This window comes from Phaseolus vulgaris, chromosome 10 (genome assembly GCF_000499845.2).
Source record: "Phaseolus vulgaris cultivar G19833 chromosome 10, P. vulgaris v2.0, whole genome shotgun sequence".
NCBI lineage: Eukaryota > Viridiplantae > Streptophyta > Magnoliopsida > Fabales > Fabaceae > Phaseolus > Phaseolus vulgaris.
This window is the reverse complement of record NC_023750.2, coordinates 4,005,680-4,027,044: the sequence shown is the minus strand read 5'-3', so window position 1 is coordinate 4,027,044 and position 21,365 is coordinate 4,005,680. Positions and strand designations below refer to the sequence as shown.

At 35.0% G+C, this 21,365-nt stretch overlaps 1 protein-coding gene across 1 annotated transcript; it reads right to left on the bottom strand.

The window, feature by feature from the left end:
• Positions 1–381: 381 nt before the first annotated feature.
• Positions 382–1,015, bottom strand: LOC137819192 (uncharacterized). Its single transcript, XM_068622966.1, has 2 exons — positions 693–1,015; positions 382–538 (listed from the first exon to the last, which is right to left on the bottom strand). Exons 1-2 carry the CDS (start codon positions 1,013–1,015, stop codon positions 382–384), a joined length of 480 nt encoding a protein of 159 aa, XP_068479067.1.
• Between the last annotated feature and the right edge of the window lie 20,350 nt (positions 1,016–21,365).

Here is a 21,365-nt window from a genome sequence, read left to right as displayed (position 1 = left end):
GAAAATAAATTTATTTAATATTTTACTCTTAACCACTCATATAGATATGCGTAATATATAGGTAGATGAATTGAATTAATTAATATGCTTAACATCCTTTGTAAACTTTTTTTTTTATTTGGCAAAAAAATAAATTAGTAGAAAAGGAGCACAAAGGGGCTTCAACCCTTATACGCTGCGCTTTAAGGGTACATTACATACTCTCAAAGCATCCTAAAAAAGGAAGAAAAACCAGCCAAGACATACCAACCTCTCTATCCTCACGAAATCAACGTTTTACTGTCATATTAATGCAAGTATTTGGACATTGGACCTAGTCGGAAAAAGAAAAAAGCACTATTGGAGCCTTGTTTTTTAACCAAGTCCATGATCGCATTTGGGTCAGGGCAAAGATTTCACTCGCATCCACTTTTGCTTGGTTAAACACAATCTCATTCCTATGTTTCCAAATACACCAGATGATGGATACCCACACTCATTTCCAGAACTTATTGCCATCTTTGCTAAGCCAAGGGCAATGAAATTGTTCAAAGTGTTCCTTCAAAGAAAAATGATTTACAGATCTAACCTCAATCCATTTACTACAATAATTTCAAACAACGCTCGCAATCTGACAAGTTAAGAAAAGGTGTGAGGACGTTTCCTCCTCCGTCCCACATAAAATGCATAATGAATCTGCAAGGTGGACTGACCTTCTAATCAAATTTTGCTTTTTGGTGATCCTATTTTGCAATGCTCTCCAAACAAAATATTGTGCTGATGGTGGGACCAACAAGCCCCACATAACCCTATACATATCCTTAGATGCACTTGGAATAGAATTAGAAACGAATGCATATGCAGATTTGACAGAGTACTTACAGGTTTGCGGGTCTCTCCATAACCATTTATCCTCCTTACCTTTTTTCAAGGTTTGACCTTCCAGCACAGTCATAAATTCATCTACTTGGGCCTTCTCCCATTTAAACCACTCTCTTCTCCACTTTAATTCCCAACCCAGTTGTCTCTGTTCCATTTACCACAACCTTGGGAATCTAGCTTGGGAATTATCTATGAGAGTTATTAAACAACCTTGGGAATCTAGCTTTCAATTGACAATTATAAACCGAAACAATATAAACACAAACGTCTTCCCACAACTTTACTTTTTCACCAGACCCAACCGCCTATTCCATATTACAATCAAACCAATTGATGTCCTGCTCATCCTCACACACTTTGTTTAAATGGCACCACCATCCTGAAGCATGCTTTGAAACTCTAGATTCAGATAAATTTCTCCAAGAACCATATTTAGAAGCAAGAATATCTTTCCATAGACAGTTATCAAGAGAGCCAAGTCTCCATTTCCATTTTCCAAATAAAGCTTTGTTGAAAATGTCTATTTGCTTGATGCCCAACCCACCTTTCGCTTTAGGTTTACATAAATTATCCCATTTAATCCAAGCAATTTTCCTTCCTTCAGTATCCCAGCCCCACAAGAACTTACGTTGTAACTTTGTAATCTTTTTTCAATATAGATGATGGAGCTTTGAACAAAGAGAGATAATACAAGGGGTTGCATTCAACACAAAATGAATGAAGCACACACGACCTGCAAATGATAGATGTTTACGTTTCCACATAGATAGCCTCTTCTTAACCTTTGTAAGCACTAGGTCACAAAAAGAAACCTTAGTAGAATTTCCCCCAATTGGTAAACTAAGATATAAAAAAAGAATATTCATAATGTTGCAATGGAGAACCTCAAAGAAAGATCCTAACACATTTTTGTCCACTCCTATAGCTCCAATTTTTCTCTTAAAGAAGTTTATTCTAAGCCCTGAGCAAATTTCAAAACATTTAAGGATCCCTTTAATACCACTAATATTTTGGATATTAGATTTACACATGATCAAAGTGTCATTTGCAAACGGAAGCAATTTCACCTCTATATTTTTTGCACCGAATTTTAATTCAGAAAACACTTCCTTTGTAGCCCTTGATTTACTAAACTTGATAGGCCTTGAGCCACAATTATGAATAAGAACGGTGCAATTGGATCCCCTTATCTTAGACCTCTAAGACGGTTTGAATTACTTAGATGGACTTTCATTAACTAAAACAAAGATAGAAGAAGATTCGAGGTATTCTTTGATACAATAAACCCATTTTTCAAAAAAACCCATGCTAGCCATCATATTAACTTAATAATAATATTATTAATATTAGTCTATAACAATAGAATTTTCCTCTTTTGCACATACATTTAATTTTTCAATTTTATCCTTTACATATTAAAAACAATAAAATTTTACAGTTACTCTTTAACAATTAAATTATTATTTTAAATTAAAATAAAGAAAAAAAACATATTTTGTAGGTACACATATATATTATATTGATGACTCATTCTATTTTTGCATTTTGCTCTGCTGCATACTTTTATGTTGCACTGCTTTAGGCATGGTTATATAAAAAAAACATATTTTGTTTTGATTCTCCCTTTTTCTGTCTTATTTGAAATGAATATTCATCTTTCCTAAACTTCATAACAAAAATTGTTTTCTCGAGCTTATTCTAACATTGCCGAAATTTTATTTTACACCCATAAAACAACTCTTACTAATGTTATTTTAATAATTTTTCACATAATTTAATTACAAATTTATTTTTATTATACTTCTTTTTCTTAAAACAATCACTAAAAAAAAGATGTATAATGCGACAATTATTTTCGTATAACCTAGCGTTTATAAACGTCACAATATACGCGTGTGATAGTTTCCCAAACCGTCATAGGATTGGCCACCACAAAGTTTAATGTGACAGTCTTAAGCTACCTTCCGCAACACCTGCCACTTTAACACTTTGTTTAAAATGACGATTTTTATATGTAAATAGTGTCAGTCATAAATGTCGCAATTTAATTCATTGAAAATGATTTCAGCGCCATTATATAGGGTATAACACTACAAGAAATTTGTTATTTACATACCGATTATTACATACGGATTCAGATCCGTATGTAAAGTGAACATTACATACAGTTTTTTACATACGGATAATTCGTATGTAAAGTGAGCGTTACGTACGGATTTTTACATACAGATCCAGATTTGTATGTAAAGTAAGTGTTACATACCGATTTTTACATACAGATCCAAATCTGTATCTAAAGTTAGCATTACATACGAATTTTTACATACGGATCCAGATTCGTATGTAAAGTAAGTGTTACATATTGATTTTTACATACGGGTCCAGATCCATATGTAAAGTGAGCATTACATAAGATTAAATATATTAAAAACTAAGATTTAGATTCGTTTAGGGTTTAGGGTTTAGATTTAGATTCGTATAGTTCTTGATGGGAAATAAAAGCAATGGACAAACTAAAATAAATTAAAAATTAAAAATTAAAATATAAAAGAAGGTTACATGGAATTGAAATAATTTTAAGATGTATTACGTTGTTAGAAATAAATTAGAAAAGTAATTTTAGTTTAATTAAAGAAAAATTTATAATATTAAAATTATAAAAAAAATAAAAAATGAAAAAAATAACATAAATATTAGTATCAATAATAATATTTCATATTGATTGTCTCCCTCTAAATTCAATTAGAATTATAACACATTTTTTCTAATTCCATCGTATGTGTTGCAGCCCATTAAAAAACTAAAAATAAAATTAGGTGTTGCATGAAGCGTATGAAGCGGGAATATTACATACAGATTGTATCCATATATAAAGTATTACATAAAAAATATTTTTAATAATTGTAATAATAATAATATTGATATTAATGATAATATTGATATTCATATTTTTATTAATATTAATAATAACAATATTAATATTAATGATAATATTAATATTAATAATAATAATAATAAATTTAATAATATTATTAATACTAATTATATTTATAATGTTTATAATATTAATAATATAAATGATATTCATAATATTAATAATAGTTATATTATGATTAATATTAATAATATAAATGATATTAATATTAATATTAATAATATTAATAATATTAATAATAATAATAAGTATAATAAAAATCATAATATGACAAAAAGAACTTGTCTGGTGTGGTGGTTAAAGCTTCTTTGGTCACTCAAGGAAATTGGCTTCGAGTTTCGTCCACTGTAGTTCTTTTCTAACATTAATAATAATTATGATAACATATATAATAGGTGGGGTATAATTCTATCATTATCAAGTTAATTGCGTATAATTTGATAATCATTATTTCCTTAATAATGTAGACTATAAGTTTTGTGTCATTTAATGATTTGTTGAAATTGATGAAGACACCAAGCAGATTGAGTATAGGATTTGGTGAAAACAATAAATGTTACACGAGAGAGATTGAGAATAGGTTGTTGGATGTGCGTTGTGTTGAGTGCATTGGGGCAGTGAAGGAAAGTGGTGAAGCCAACATCAAAGAGGGCAGAATCAAGATGAGAAACAAATTTCTTTTGGATGTCTTCTCCATTAAAGTTGATGAGCACATCGTACATCCATGGCAGATTTGATGATGAAGATGACGATTCCACAGAAGAAATTGATGAGTTGATGAAGTGTTAGAAGAAGAGAAAACAATAATGCAACACAGTCAAAGAGATGATCTGTACAAATACAAAACTAATGAAAAGGTCGACTTAAATCTGTCTCAACAATAAAGGTGAGGAAATTTGTCGTTGAGGAAAGGAAGTAAGTAGTATGCAAGGTTTGGGAGACCAAACTTGCTGTTGTGTCCTGTAAGGCTCAAACTCTCCTCTTAAATGGTGTGCCCATGATGAGAGTCAAGTAAAGGGGGTTTCTATTAATGAAGGAAGAGGCAATTCACCATCACACTTGAAGTTCTTCCTTCTAGTCTTCTCAAAATTAAAAGAAGACATAAAATAAAGAGAGGCCCAAGCCCAAAGCCCAAGCCCAAACCCAAGTCCATCCTATGAAGGGCAAGGCCAAGTATTAAATAATAAAGAATATTGTTGAAGGTGCTTAGAGGGAAACATTAGAAACCTCTATTGTTAAAGCATCTTTTAGTCTTTAGTTAGGAGTCTTACGGGGGGTGCGTTAGTAGATAGGTGTAGGAGTAGAATAGGAGGTGCCAAAATGAAGGAAGAGGTCACACCTTCCTCATGCATTATTTTAGGCGCCAATTTCTAGAAGCTTTTAGGAGGGAGTTTTTGAATTTGTGCAGCTTGCATTTCAGCACCTTAGGCTATAAATAGAGGTGCTCCCTTTGTAAAATTCAGATTGGAATTAATAGTAAAGAAACTATACTCAAATTTTGAGTGTGCATTGGAGAGCTTTTGAGCCTTCTTCTCTAGTCTTATCTTGAAGGATCCATGGTGTCCTCAAGTGGCGGGAGCACACTCATCTAGGAGCAACCATCCTTCTAGTGGCGTGATCATCCAACCTTGCATCCATCTTCATGAGCATTCTCTTCTCCTTCCTTCCTTCTCATTGTTCATGTTGTCTTGTGTTCTTGAGTTTTTGGTTCGATTGTTCTTATTTTCCAGCAATCATTTTCAGTTCTTTGCCTTTTAATTTCATTTTGTTCGGTTCAGTTTGTTCCTTGTCCAATTCTGTTCGGTGATTTTAAGTTTTACCTCTTTTTGTTGGTTCAATTTGACAATATGAGGAACTTCCATGTGAGTTTGGATTTGGTGCTAGTTTTGGTGAGTTCTTGACTTAGAACATTGATCCAATTCTAAGAAAAAGTGCCTAACATTTGTCCAACTCAAGTTGATTCCCAAGAATGTCAAGAATCATTCTCTTCTATGCTATTGGAATCACATCAGTCCATGTTAGACACCTGTATTGGACACTAAGACTCATACGACACTTGTGGGACACGTATTGGTGAAATGTCCAATTCAAAAAATATTTGTTGGATTTCTGACAATTCTAGCATGATTGTAAGACAATTTTAAAAGGGAAAAATACATTAATTTTCTAATAACTCAAATTTATTGCATAAATTTTTATTATTGTTAAGTATTATTACATATTATTATATATAATTAGATATTATTAGATATTATTAGATATTATAGATATTGTTAGATATTTCATATTTATGTAATGGGCTTAACCCATATGTTTCTTTTCTTATATAACCTTATGTGTTCAATATACACAAGAGATTTACCCTATTCTTTCTTTTCCTTTAAAATGGTATCAAAGCATAGCGTTAGGGTTCAATTTTTGGTGAACCCACTATTCACAGGAATTTTCCAGCCACTGCCCCATTGCCTTGTCGGAGTCGCCGTCGGAACCTCGCCGGAGCCGCCACCAGAACCTCGCCGGAGCCGTCGCCAGACCCTCACTGGAGTCGCCGCCAGAATCTCACCGGAGCCTTCGCCAGAGACGCTGCCAGAGCCTTCATCTTTGCTGTTGTCGCCAATTAACCAATGACTTGATTTGTCCTTATCCTCTATGGCTTCTTTCACTTCCGCTGCCACTATGGCTTCTTCCGCTGCCGCTACCACTGTGGCTTCTTCCGCAGTCATTATGCCGGATCCATCTATTTATACTAATTACATCAATGTTCATCTCTCCATTGACAAATTGGATGGAACCAATTATGACACTTGGGCATCAGATATTTAATTATGGCTTAAGAGAAAAGGTTATATATGTTGATCATCTTACCCATCCTACTGTTGCTGAAAATGAGGTTTCCCGTTGGTTGAAAATTTATGCTCAAATATGCATTGTTATAAAATCTACCATTCACTCATCTTTAAAACAAATATTTCGTACCTATGAGACATGTTCAAAAGTTTGGGAACAAGAAAAATTATTATACACCAATGATACTCAACGTCTTTATGGTGTGTGTCAAAATCTTCTCACAATTGTTGCTCCCAAATGTCTTGATGGTACAATGGCATAATATCTGGTAAACTTCATGCTTTTCTTCATGATTTTAATGAGTTATTACCTCATGCTCCCACTCCTTCTCAAGAACTAGAACAAAGATCCAAGTTCTTCATGTTATTGGGTTCACATGGCCTTCCTAATGATTATTATCATGTTCATGATCAAATTTTGGGATCTCCTATCGTGCCCAATTTTACTTCCACTTGTTCTACCCTTTTGTGTGTGCCAGGTAAACACACCACTGATATAATGTCTCATGTTGATGATTCTTCTACTTTAGTCTCTCAACATAATGATCGTCCTCGCCCTCACAAGCCAGGCAAAGGGCGTCACAAGTGTGACCATTGTGGCAAACTTGGCCACAAAATTGACAGATGTTATGCCTTACATGGTCGTCCTCCTAAATCTGTTGTGGTTGCACAAACTGCCCCTGTGAAACCTTCTACTATGGACCATACATTAATTGATACCTCAAGCCAGCCTGCTATTTTCAATGAATTTCTTAAATGGTATGAGGATCAGAACCCTAGTTCCACGACTTCTGTTGCATATTCAGGTACATCTTTTGTTGGCCTCACTCACTCCACTTCCCTTGTGTTAGAATGTACGGCTTTAAACTAGAGGGGGGGGTGAATGGTTTAAAGGAGGTTTTCGCAAACTTTTTAAGATAGAATGAAATTCTTTGCAAGAAACCAGATTTAGGAATTTAGTTTGCCAAGAACAAAGCTCAAACCAGTAAAGCACCAGAAAAACAATCGATTGTTTCGCATAAACAATCGGTTGTTTATACCAGTAAAAACAACAACAAATGAAATTAAAGAGTTTAAGGAAGAGAGAAATGCACAAACAGTTTGATATGATTCCAATAACATGATATGGATATGATATGAACATGTTATGGATTCAACAAGAGTTGGAATATGATTAGACACTTTTTAAGAATTGGATCAATATTCTTAACATTCAAGAACTCACCAAAACACAAAAATCAAGCCAAACTCACATAGAAACCCATTTTGAACAACAAACCCATGGATAGAAACTCAAGAACACAACATATAGCATTTATACCCATGGAGGACGTGACCAAAACAACAAGAACAACCAATTTGCACCGATTAAAATTGAATATAAGTGCAGCTAATGAAAGAGGACATCATAAGGAAGAGATTGCACCGATTGAAAGTGAAAACAAACAAGTAGAACAAAAATGGGTAATTTGGAATGAAGGGAAAATGGACTTATGTGGATGAAGCTCTTGGAATGTGCACGCCACTTGAAGGATGGTTGGCTTCAAGATGAGTGTTGTTGCCGCCACTTGAGAGCCCAAGAATTCACTCAAGATAAGACTAGAAGAGAAGAAGACACAAGTCTCTCTCTCTCACTCACCAAATTGGTAGAGGTTCTTTACTCTCAAAAATCAATCTTATTATTTCAAAGACCTAAGTACCCCTTTTATAATAGACAGGGCTGGTCACAAAGTACAAAGGAAGCTTACAAGAGAAGCTTTGAAAGGTGATCTTCTAACTCTTCCTATTCTAGCGCCTAAAGAAGAGTGAAAAGGCACCTTTCTAGATTTTTCCTAAAACTAGCGCCTAAAGTGCTATACAAAGGAGGTGTCTTTAAGGTTTCCCTCTTTAGCACATCCTAAAGCTATTCTATATTATTTACAAATTTTATACAAAAGAAACTATAAAGAGAGATATTAATTGGAGCCCATTCTTGAATGCTTGTAGTCTTCTTGTTGGATTTAGGCTTGGTCCTCTCTTTATTTAATTCTTCTTTAATTTTTGAGAAGACTAGAAGGAAGAACTTTAAATGCTTGGGTGGATGGCCTCTTCCTCCATTAGTGAAATCCTCTCTTACTTGATCTCCATCACAGTTTATACTGGTTCACTCTTAACCCAAGAGCTACATTCAGTTTCCCAGAAACCACTGGGAATCCACTAGGTAATCAAATCCAGATTACATACACACACCACCAAAGAAGTGACCTTGATCCCATCAAGAAACACACTTCCTTTGGCTCAGCACACACACCAAGAATGTTGATCTTGACAACCTCAAGAGCACACAACCCTTCTTGGTTTTACAACACCAAAATGTACACAACTCTTTAGAACGAATTACACTATTACAAAATCAACTGAAATCAATACAAAGTAATCATATTCCACTTCTCTCTTGAATAGCCAAAGCTCAAAGTGAAAACTGAAATCTTTGAAAAACTCAAATATGTTTTTCTTTCTTCTTGTTTGTTATAAAACATTAACAAACTATTTATAGTATTCAAATCTTGGTCAAAACATTTAAAGCAGGAGCATATTCAGTTATGAAATCAATTAAAACTCATTTAACTAACAAAATTGTTTCTGTTAGGATTTCAAAGAAGCAATCGGTTGAAATAACGAATCAATCGGTTGTTTTGGTTTGACAGCAAGTCAACAATCCAAAACAGTTTTCAAACAATTTCAAAAACACCCAAGTATAAAACAATTGGTTGTTTCGACTAAACAACAAGTTGTTTTTCACTTAGTTTGACAAACACTTTAAACTTAAAAGATTTGAAAACACTTAAGCTTTAGATTCAACAAAGAGTGGATTACAAATATAGTCTACCCCAAATCCTATTCTCAAGCACAACAACAACAACAAGCACCTCCAGCTTTCCATCAAACACTAGGATTTGGATTCAACAATCTCCCTCTATTTGATGAAAACAAATCCTTGGTTGCTTTTGTTGGACTTGATTGAATCTGAAGCAGTTCCTGCAAAGAAAAGTTTAAGCAAAGTACAACATCTATGGCAGAGGTTAGAGTAGTAAAACAAAACTTATGTTTTGCTTAAACAAAGCAGCAGCTAAAACCCCAAAACATCAGCAGTAAAGAACCAGAATAAAGATCACTTAAAAAAACATAGAGTTTGAGGAAATATTCACCCACAAAAAAAATCAAACAGTTTCACACACAAACGAAATTTCCTCTCAACTCTGGTAGTGATGAATAAAAAGTTTATTGATAGTCTCGTAGGACGAATCTAGGGCTCAAATCTCATCCAAAACTCAGTAGACACAGTGACGAACGTCTGGTAAAAATTTCAGACCAAAATACCCAAGGAGTAAAGCGTAGTAAGTTCCACACCTAGAGAGAACAAAACTGGTTTTACGAAAAAAAAACGTCATGACTTTTCTCCCTCGTATCTTCTTGTTGTGATTTGTTTATGCACCTACCTCCTTACCTGGGTGCAAACAACATAAGAAAATACTTGTGTGAATTTTTTCAGCGCAATACGGACCCATAATAAAATTTCAGATACTAGGGCGAAATTTCACAAGTTTTGGTAGAGGATAGCCTTGGTTTGCACAAAATTTATGAAAACATCTCCTGAAATTGTTTTTTCCAAAAATTCCACGTAAGAATCTCCACTGAATTTGGGACAAAAGGCGAAAAATTTCAGGTCAAACGGATGAGTATTCACCCACGAAAAAAATCAAACAGTTTCACACAAAACGAATCTTCCTCTCAGCGCTGCCAGTGATGAATAAAAAATTTATTGATAGTCTCGTGGGACGAATCTGGGGCACAAATCTCAGCCACAACTCAGTAGACACAGTGACGAACGTTTGGTAAAAATTTTAGACCAAAATACCCAAGGAATAAAGCGTCGTAAGTCCTAGACCGAGAGTGAACAAAACTGGTTTTTCGAAAAAAAAACATCCTAGCTTTTCTCCCCCGTATCTTCTTTTTGTGATTTGTTTATGGACGTGCCTCCTTACCTGGGTGCAAACAACATATGAAAGTACTTGTGTGAATTTTTTCAGCGCATTACAGACCCAAAATAAAATTTCAGATACTAGGGTGAAATTTCACAAGTTTTGGTAGGGGATAGCCTTGGTTTGCACAAAATTTCTAAAAAATTATCCCGAAAGAGTTTTTTCCTGAAATTCCATGTAAGAATTTCCACTAATTTTGCGACAAAACGCGACAAATTTTAGGTCAAACGAATGAGTATTCGCCCAAGAAAAAAATCAAACAGTTTCACACACAAACGAAAATTCCTCTCGTACGACAGTCTCGTACGACGAATCTGGGGCTCAAATCTCAGCCAAAACTCAGTAGACACAGTGACGATTGTCTGTGAAAAATTTCAGACCAAAATACCCAAGAAGAAGGCGTAGTAAGTCCCAGACCGATAGTGAAAAAAACTGGTTTTCCGAAAACAAAATGTCCTGGCTTTTCTCCCTCGTATCTTCTTTTTGTGATTTATTTATGGACGTGCCTCCTTACCTGGGTGCAAACAACATATGAAAGTACTTGTGTGAATTTTTTTCAGCACAATACAGACCCATAATAAAATTTCAGATACTAGGGTAAAATTTCACAAGTTTTGGTAAGAATATGAAAAATTATTGGGTATTTTGGTCAAACAAATGAGTATTCACACAAAATTTCTGAACAATTTTGCACAAAATTTCTGAAAAATTCTCCAGGAAGAGTTTTTTCCAGAAATTCCATGTAAGAATCTCCACTGAATTTGGGACAAAACGCGACAAATTTTAAGTCAAACAAATGAGTATTCACCCACGAAAAAAATCAAACAGTTTCACACACAAACGAAGCTTCCTCTCAGCCCTGGCAGTGATGAATAAAAAACTTATTCACCGTCTCGTGGGACGAATCTGGGGCTCAAATATGATCCAAAACTCAGTAGACACAGTGGCGAATGTCTGGTAAAATTTTCAGACCAAAATACCCAAGGAGTAAAGCGTAGTAAGTCCCTGACAGAGACTGAACAAAACCGGTTTTGCAAAAACAAAACGTCCTGTCTTTTCTCTCCTATATCTTCATTTTGTGATTTGTTTATGGACGTGCCTCCTTACCTGGTTGCAAACAACATATGAAAGTACTTGTGTGAATAAAATTTCAGCGCAATACGTACCTAGAATAAAATTTCAGACACTACGGCGAAATTTCACAAATTTTTGTAGCCTTGGTTTGCACAAAAATTCTGAAAATTCTCTCGAAATAGTTTTTTCCTGAGTTTGGGAAAAAATGCGACAAATGTTAGGTCAAACGGATGAGTATTCACACACGAAAAATCAAACAGTTTTACACACAAACAAACCTTCCTCTCAGCCCTGGCAGTGATGAATAAAAAATTTATTGACAGTCTCGTAGGACGAATCTGGGGCTCAATTCTCAGGCAAAACTCAGTAGACACAGTGACGAACGTTTGGAAAAAATTTCAGACCAAAATACCCAAGGAGTAAAGCGTAGTAAATCCCAGACCCAGAGTGAACAAAACTGGTTTTCTGGAAAAAAAACATCGTGGCTTTTCTCCCCCGTATCTTCTTTTTGTGATTTGTTTATGGACGTGCCTCCTAACCTGGATGCACAACATATGAAAGTACTTGTGTGAATTTTTTCAGCGCATTACGGACCCAGAATAAAATTTCATATATTAAGGCGACATTTCACATGTTTTGGTAGGGGATAGCCTTGGTTTGCACAAAATTTCTGAAAAATCTCCCGGAAGAGTTTTTTTCCTTAAATTCCATGTAAGAATCTCCACTGAATTTGGGACAAAACGCGACAAATTTTAGGTAAAACGAATGAGTATGAACCCACGAAAAAAATCAAACAGTTTCACACACAAACGAACCTTCCTCTCAGCTCTGACAGTGAGGATTAAAAAATTTATTGACAGTCTTGTGGTACGAATTTTAGGCTCAAATCTCAGTCAAAACTCAGTAGACACAGTAAAGAATGTCTGGTAAAAATTTCATACCAAAATACCCTTGGAGTAAGGCGTAGTAAGTCCTAGACCGAAAGTGAAAAAAACTAATTTTCCAAAAAAAAAACCTCCTTTCTTTTCTCCCCCGTATCTTCTTTTTGTGATTTGTTTATGGACGTGCTTCCTTACCTAGGTGCAAACAACATATGAAAGTATTGTGTGAATTTTTTCAGCGCAATACGCACCCATAATAAAATTTCAGATACTAGAGCGAAATTTCACAAGTTTTGGTAGTGGATATAGCCTTTGTTTGCACAAAATTTCTGAAAAAAATATCACGAAATTTCTTTTTCAATAAATTCCACATAAGAATCTCCACTGAATTTGGGACAAAAGGCGAGAAATTTCAGATCAAACGGATGAGTATTCACCCACAAAAAACATAAAACAGTTTCACACACAAACGATGTTTCCTCTAAGCACTGGCAGTGATGAATAAAAAATTTATTTACAGTCTCGTGGGACGAATCTGGGGCTCAATTCTCAGCCAAAACTCAGTAGATACAGTGACGAATGTCTGGTAAATATGTTAGACCAAAATACCCAAGGAGTAAAGCGTAGTAAGTCCTAGACTGAGATTGAACAAAACTGGTTTTCCAGAAAAAACAAACATCATGGCTTTTCTCCCCCGTATCTTCTTTTTTTCATTTGTTTATGGACGTGCCTCCTTACTTGGGTGCAAACATCATATGAAAGTACTTGTGTGAATTTTTTCGGTGCATTACGGACCTAGAATAAAATTTCAGATACTAGGGCGAAATTACACAAGTTTTGGTAGGGGGATAGCCTTCGTTTGCACAAAGTTTCTGAAAAATTCTCCCGGAAGAGTTTTTTTCCTGAAATTCCTTGTAATTATCACCATTGAATTTTGGACAAAACGCGAAATATTTTAGGTCAAACGAATGAGTATTTACCCACGAAAAAAATCAAATAGTTTGACACACAAACGAACCTTTCTCTCAGCCCTGGCAGTGAGGATTAAAAAATTTATTGACAGTCTCATGGGACGAATCTGAGGCTCAAATCTCAGCCAAAACTTAGTAGACAGAGTAAAGAACGTCTGGTAAAAATTTCAGAACAAAATACCCTTGGAGTAAGGCGTAGTAAGTCCCAAACCGAGAGTGAACAAAACTAATTTTCCGAAAAAAAACGTCCTGGCTTTTCTCCCTCATATCTTTTTTTTGTGATTTGTTTATAGATGTGCCTTCTTACCTGGGTCCAAACAACATATGAAAGTACTTGTGTGAATTTTTTCAGCACAATACGAACCCAGAATAAAATTTCAGATACTAGAGCGAAAGTTTACAAGTTTTGGTAGTGGATAGCCTTGATTTGCACAAAAATTCTGAAAAAATATCCTGAAATTATTTTTTCCAGAAATTCCACGTAAGAATCTCCACTGAATTTGGGACAAAACGCGACAAATTTCAGGTCAAACGAATGAGTATTCACCTACGAAAAAAATCAAACAGTTTCACACACAAACGAACCTTCCTCTCAGCTCTGGCAGTGATGAATAAAAAATTTATTGACAGTCTCGTGGGACGAATCTGGGGCTCAAATCTCATCCAAACTTAAGTAGACACAGTGACAAACGACTGGTAAAAATTTCATACTAAAATACCCAAGGAGTATTGCGTAGGAAGTCCCAGACCGAGAGTGAACAAAACTGGTTTTCCGAAAAAATAACGTGCTGGCTTTTCTCCCCCGTATCTTCTTTTTGTGATTTCTTTATGGATGTGCCTCCTTACCTGGGTGCAAATAACATATGTATGTACTTGTGTAAATTTTTTTAGCGCAATACATACCCAGAATAAAATTTCAGATACTAGGGCGAAATTTCACAAGTTTTGGTAGAGGATAGCCTTAGTTTGCACAAAATTTTTAAAAAATTCTCCCGAAATAGTTTTTTCCTAAAATTCCAAGTAAGAATATCCACTAAATTTGGGACAAAACACGATAAATTTCAGGTCAAACGGATCACTATTCAATAAAAAAAAAATCAAACAGTTTCACACACAAATGAACCTTCCTCTCAGCCCCTGACAGTGATGAATAAAAAATTTATTGATAGTCTCGTGGGACGATTGTGGGGCTCAAATCTCAGCCAAAACTCAATAGACACAGTGAAGAACGTGTGGTAAAAATTTCAGACCAAAATACCCAAGGAATAAGACTTAGTAAGTCCCAGACCAAGAGTGAACAAAACTGGTTTTCCAAAAAAAAAACGTCCTGGCTTTTCTCCCCCGTATCTTCTTTTTGTGATTTGTTTATGGATGTGCTGATATGATTCCAATAAGAAGATAGAGATGTTTCATAGACATGTTCTGGAGTCATCTTGAATTGGATCAATGTTCTTTCATTCAAGAACTCACCAAATCTTAAGCAACCAAGCCAAAACCCATGTAGAAACCCATTTCTTGTCAAATGAATCAATTAAAATGAACAAGGAAGCGAAAGAACCAATTAAAACTATCTAGAAAGCAAATTAACCGAACAAAAGCATGAAAGAAAGCTAATGAACCAATTAAAACAATTAAGGAATGAAATGAACTGAACAAAACATGATAGGAATCAAATGAACCGAACAAAAGTGTAAGAAAAAGCAAATGAACCGATTACAAAGATTAGAAAATCCTAAGACATGTTTTTAGAGTTTATTTGGGAATGGAAATGGATGAATAAGATGGAAAGGAGAAGAGAACTTATGTGGTTGGAGTCCTTGGAAAGGAAGACGCCACTTGAAGGATGCAAATCTTCAAGATGAGTGTAGATGCCGCCACTTGAGGTTCCAAGATTGCTCTCAAGATAAGATTAGAACAAGAGAAGACACAAGTCTCTCAATCACTCACCAATTTTGGAGAATTTCTGTACTCAAAATATCAAATCTGAATTTAGAAAGAATCAAGCCCTCCTTATATAGGAGAAGGACCGGTCATGAAAGTACAAGAGGCTTACAAAAGAAGCTAACTAAGGTTCCCTTGTAACTCTTCCACTTCTAGCCCCTAAAGTGAACGAGGAAGGGATACCTTTCTAGAATTTTCTAAAGCTAATATCTAAAGATGCTTTACACAAGAGGTATCTTTAAGTTTCCCTCTTAGAACCTTCTTAAACACTATATTAAGCATTTTTAAATTTTATACAAAAGATACTACAAAAAGATAAAACATTTTACCACTACTTCCTAATTCTTTAAATTTGCTCCTTGTAATCCTTTGAGGTAAAAAGGATGATGAGCTAATAATCCTTTGAGCATCTTCATCTTCGGCTTCTTTCTCTTCTTGATCTTGATCTTCATCACGTGCCTTCATCCCTAGGTGCAAATAACATATGTAAGTACTTGTGTGAATTTTTGCAGTGCAATACAGACCCAGAATAAAATTTCAGATACTAGGGCGAAATTTCACAAGTTTTGGTAGAGGATAGCCTTGGTTTGTACAAAATTTCTGAAAAATTCTCCCGAAATACTTTTTTTTCCTGAAATTCTATGTAAGAATCTCCACTGAATTTGGGACAAAATGGGACAAATTTTAGGTCAAACGAATGAGTATGAACCCACGAAAAAAATCAAATAGTTTCACACACACGAACCTTCCTCTCAGCCCTGACAGTGATGAATAAAAAATTTATTGACAGTCTCGTGGGACAAATCTGGGGCTCAAATCTCAACCAAAACTCAGTAGACACAGTGATGAACGTATATACCCAAGGAGTAAGGCGTAGTAAGTCCTAGACAGATATTGAACAAAACTGGTTTTCCGAACACAAAACGTCCTGGCTTTTCTCCCCCGTATCTTCTTTTTGTGATTTGTTTATGGACATGCCTCCTTACCTGAGTGCAAACAACATATGAAAATACTTGTGTGAATTTTTTCAGTGCATTACGGACCCAAAAAAAAATTTCAGATACTAGGGCCAAATTTAACAAGTTTTGGTTGAGGGATAACCTTGGTTTGCGCAAAATTTCTGAAAAATTCTCCTGCAATAGTTTTTTCTGAAATTCCACGTAAGAATATCCACTGAATTTGGGACAAAATGTGACAAATTTCAGCTTAAAGGGATGAGTATTCACCCACGAAAAAAATCAAACAGTTTCACACAGAAACGAACCTTCCTATCGGTCCTGGCAGTGATGAATAAAAAATTTATTGACAGTCTCGTGGGACGAATCTGGGGCTCAAATCTCAGCCAAAACTCATTAGACACAGTGACAAATGTGTTGTAAAAATTTCAGACCAAAATACCCATGGAGTAAGGCGTAGTAAGTCCCAGACCGACAGTGAGCAAAACTGGTTTTCCGAAAACACAACGTCCTGGCTTTTTTCCGTCGTATCAGCTTTTTGTGATTTGTTTATGGACGTGCCTCCTTACCTGGGTGCAAACAACATATGAAAGTATTTGTATGATTTTTTTCAGGGAAATACGGACCTAGAATAAAATTTCAGATACTAGGGCGAAATTTTACAAATTTTGGTAGAGGAAAGCCTTGGTTTGCACGAAAATTCCGAAAAATTCTCCCGAAATTATTTTTTCCTGAAAATTCCACGTAAGAATGTCCACTGAATTTGGGACAAAACGCGATAAATTTCAGGTCAAACGCATGACTATTCACGCACGAAAAAAATCAAATAGTTTCACGCTCAAACGAACCTTCCTCTCAGCTCTGACAGTGATGAATAAAATATTTATTGACAGTCTCGTGGGACGAATGTGGGGCTCAAATCTCAGACGAAACTCAGTAGACACAGTGACAAACGTCTGGTAAAAATTTCAGACCAAAATTACCAAGGAGTAAGGCGTAGTAAATCCCAGATCGAAAGTGAACAAAACTGGTTTTCCGAAAACAAATCGTTCTAGCTTTTCTCCCCCGTATCTTCTTTTTGTGTTTTGTTTATGAACATGTCTCCTTACGTGGGTGCAAACAACATATGAAAGTACTTGTGTAAATTTTTTCAGCGCAATACGGACCCAAAATAAAATTTCAGATACAAGGGCAAAATTTCACAAGTTTATTTTGAGGATGATGGCCTTGGTTTGCACAAAATTTCTGAAAAATCCTCCCGAAATAGTTTTTTCTTGAAATTCCACGTAAGAATCTCCACTGAATTTGAGACAAAATTCGACAAATTTTAGGTCAAACAGAAGTAGAAAGTATTCTGGTGGAATATGGTCTAAATACTATAAAATCAAGAATTTTGAAGCATCACTCTAGGTCTTCTTTTATTGGTGTTGGAACATGCAATGAATTCTTAACTGTCAGCAGTGAGTCGAGTGATGTTTCTCTCCCGGGTGACAACGATCCTTATTGGTTGAGCCATAAGAGTGAGGGACATTCTGTTTGTTTCATTGTAGCTCGAGATCGTGACATGAAGGGAATGGCTTTGTGGGTTGCTTATTTATCAAATTCTGAAATCATTGAACCTGAATGTCTTACTAGTGTCTTAATGGTTAATTACACAAAGTGCACGTGCCTGATACACAACCGAAGGACGGTAATTTCCTTTAATGATGAAGATTGGCATGGCATAATGTCAAATTTAGGATTTGGAGACATGGTATAGATTTTTGTGACTTTTGGTTATGTATCAGGAGTGAAGAACACAAATGTCTATTTGATATATGGTGAATCAAATGACTTTGAAAAATTAATGTTTATAGAATTACCCTGTTTCTCACTCCCCACTGTGCTTCCTGGCTTTACATTATTTGTTTATTGTATTTTTTTCGTTGTTTAGCATGTAATATTTCATTAAGAAAACCTTTTAAAATGAGACATTGCATTATGAAATAAACACAGCTCTTCGATATTATGTTGTGTTTAGTTTTGCTATTTGTTTGGTAGTGTCTGTTTTAGTTTCTACATAATAAACACCTCAGTCTCATCCCTTTATTTAAGACTAAATGAAACAAATCTTAAATATATCAATTTTTTTTTTCAATTTACATTTATAGCTTTCAGTTTAGTGTTTTCATTATATGTAATTTTTCAAGTTTTCAACAAGTTTTTTTTTTCAAATATAGTCATGATCTTACAAAATATTTTAATTATGTTAAAAATGTTTTAAAGTTAGTTCTTATAAATTAAACATATAATCCTTTAAAAAATAACTCAAAAAACAACCATTAAGGCGAATAACCCACCTTAAAAAGTTTGCATTTTGTACTTAACCTAGAAAGCTCATTCACTACGTGGGTTAAAATGAAAACACTTATAAAAAGTCCAAAAATAATCTTAGTATATAATATTCTCTTACTTTTTAGGTGGGTTATAATTTTATGAGATGTTTTTTTATCATCAATGAATAAATAAAATTAAAATGCGACACTTCAAGAGTGTCTCAACCATTATAAAAATGTCCAAGTCCAAATCTAATCATCAGACATTATACAAACGAATAGTTTCACACACAAACGACCCTTCCTCTCAGCTCTGGCAGTGATGAATAAAAAATTTATTGTCATCTCGTGGGACGAATCTGGGGCTCAAATCTCAGCCAAAACTCAGTAGACACAGTGACGAATGTCTGGTAAAAATTTCAGACCAAAATACCCAAGGAGTAAAGCGTAGTAAGTCCCACACCTAGAGTGAACAAAACTGGTTTTCCGAAAAAAAAAAACGTCCTGACTTTCCTCCCTCGTATCTTCTTTTTGTAATTTGTTTATGGACGTACCTCCTTACCTGGATGCAAATAACATAAGAAAGTATAAATTTGGTGTGTGGTGTTTGTAATCTGATTTTGATTGCATAGTGGAATACCCAGTGGTTTCTGGGGACTGGATGTAGCTCTTGGTGTAAGAGTGAACCAGTATAAATTGCCTGTGTGCTTATCTCTTTCCCTTAACTCTTTAAATTCTGTTTTTAAGTTGTTTTTATAAACTGCTGATAAAAACAACCAATTGTTTCGACAACACAACCAATTGTTTTTCTGATATCATCTTAAAACAGTTTTGGGTATTTGTTTCCTTGATTCTTTTCTTTGTAATTCAGCATTGATTTTCATTATACCTTCAAATTTTGCGAAAATCCCTCTTAAACAATTCACCCCCCTCTCGTTTAAGGTCATATATTCTAACAATAGTTTTTTCCTGAAATTCCACGTAAGATTCTCCACAGAATTTCGGACAAAACGCGATAAATTTCAGGTCAAATGGATGACTATTCACCCACGAAAAAATTCAAACAATTTCACACTTAAACGAACCTTCCTCTTAGCCCTGGCAGTGATGAATAAAAAATTTATTGATAGTCTTGTGGGACGAATGTTGGGCTCAAATCTCAGCCAAAACACAGTAGACACAGTAACGAACGTCTGGTAAAAATTTCATACCAAAATACCCAAGGAGTATGGCATAGTAAGTCCCAGACCGAGAGTGAACAAAACTGGTTTTCCGAAAAGAAAACGTCCTGGCTTTTCTCCCCCGTATCTTCTTTTTGTGATTTCTATATGGACGTGCATCCTTACCTGAGTGCAAACAACATATGAAGTACTTGTGTGAATTTTTTCAGCGCAATACGAACCCAGAATAAAATTTCACATACTAGGGTGAAATTTCAAGAGTTTTGGTAGAGGATAGCCTTGGTTTGCACAAAATTTCTGAAAAATTCTCCCGAAATATATTTTTCCTGAAATTCCACTTAAAAATCTCCACTGAATTTGGGACAAAATGCAAAAAATTTCAGGTCAAACGGATGAGTATTCATCCACGAAAAAAATCAAACAGTTTCACACACAACTCTGGGGCTCAAATATCATCGAAAACTCAGTAGAGACAGTGACGAACGTCTGGTAAAAATTTCAGACTAAAATACCCAAGCAGTAAGGCGTAGTAAGTCCCATACCTAGAGTGAACAAAACTGGTTTTCCGAAACAAAACGTCCTGGCTTTTCTCCCCCTTATCTTCTTTTTGTGATTTGTTTATGAACGTGCCTCCTTACCTGGGTGCAAACAACATATGAAAGTAATTGTGTGACTTTTTTCAGCACAATACCGACCCAAAATAAAATTTCAGATACTAGGGCGAAATTTCACAAGTTTTCATAGAAGATAGCCTTGGTTTGCACAAAATTTCTGAAAAATTCTCCCAAAATAGTTTATTCCTGAAATTCCACGTAAGAATCTCCACTGAATTTGGGAAAAAACGCGAAAAATTTCAGGTCAAATGGGTAATTATTCACACACGAAAAAAATCAAACAGTTTCACTCACAAACAAACCTTCCTCTCAGCCCTGGCAGTGATGAATAAAAACATAAGTGACAGTCTCGTGGGACGAATCTTAGGCTCAAATCTCAGCCAAAACTCAGTAGACACAGTGACGAACGTCTGGTCAAAATTGCAGACCAAAATACCCAAGGAGTAAGGCGTAGTAAGTCCCAAACAGATATTGAACAAAACTGGTTTTCCGAAAACAAAACGTCCTGGATTTTCTCCCCCGTATCTTCTTTTCCTGATTTGTTTTTGGACGTGCCTCCTTACCTGGGTGAAAACAACATATGAAAGTACTTGTGTGAATTTTCTCAGCGCAATACGGACCCTGAATAAATTTCAAATACTAGGGCAAATTTCACAAGTTTTGGTAGAGTTGGTTTGCACAAAAATTATGAAAAATTCTCCCGAAATAGTTCTTTCCTGAAATTCCACGTAAAAATCTGCACTGAATTTGGGACAAAACGCGACAAAT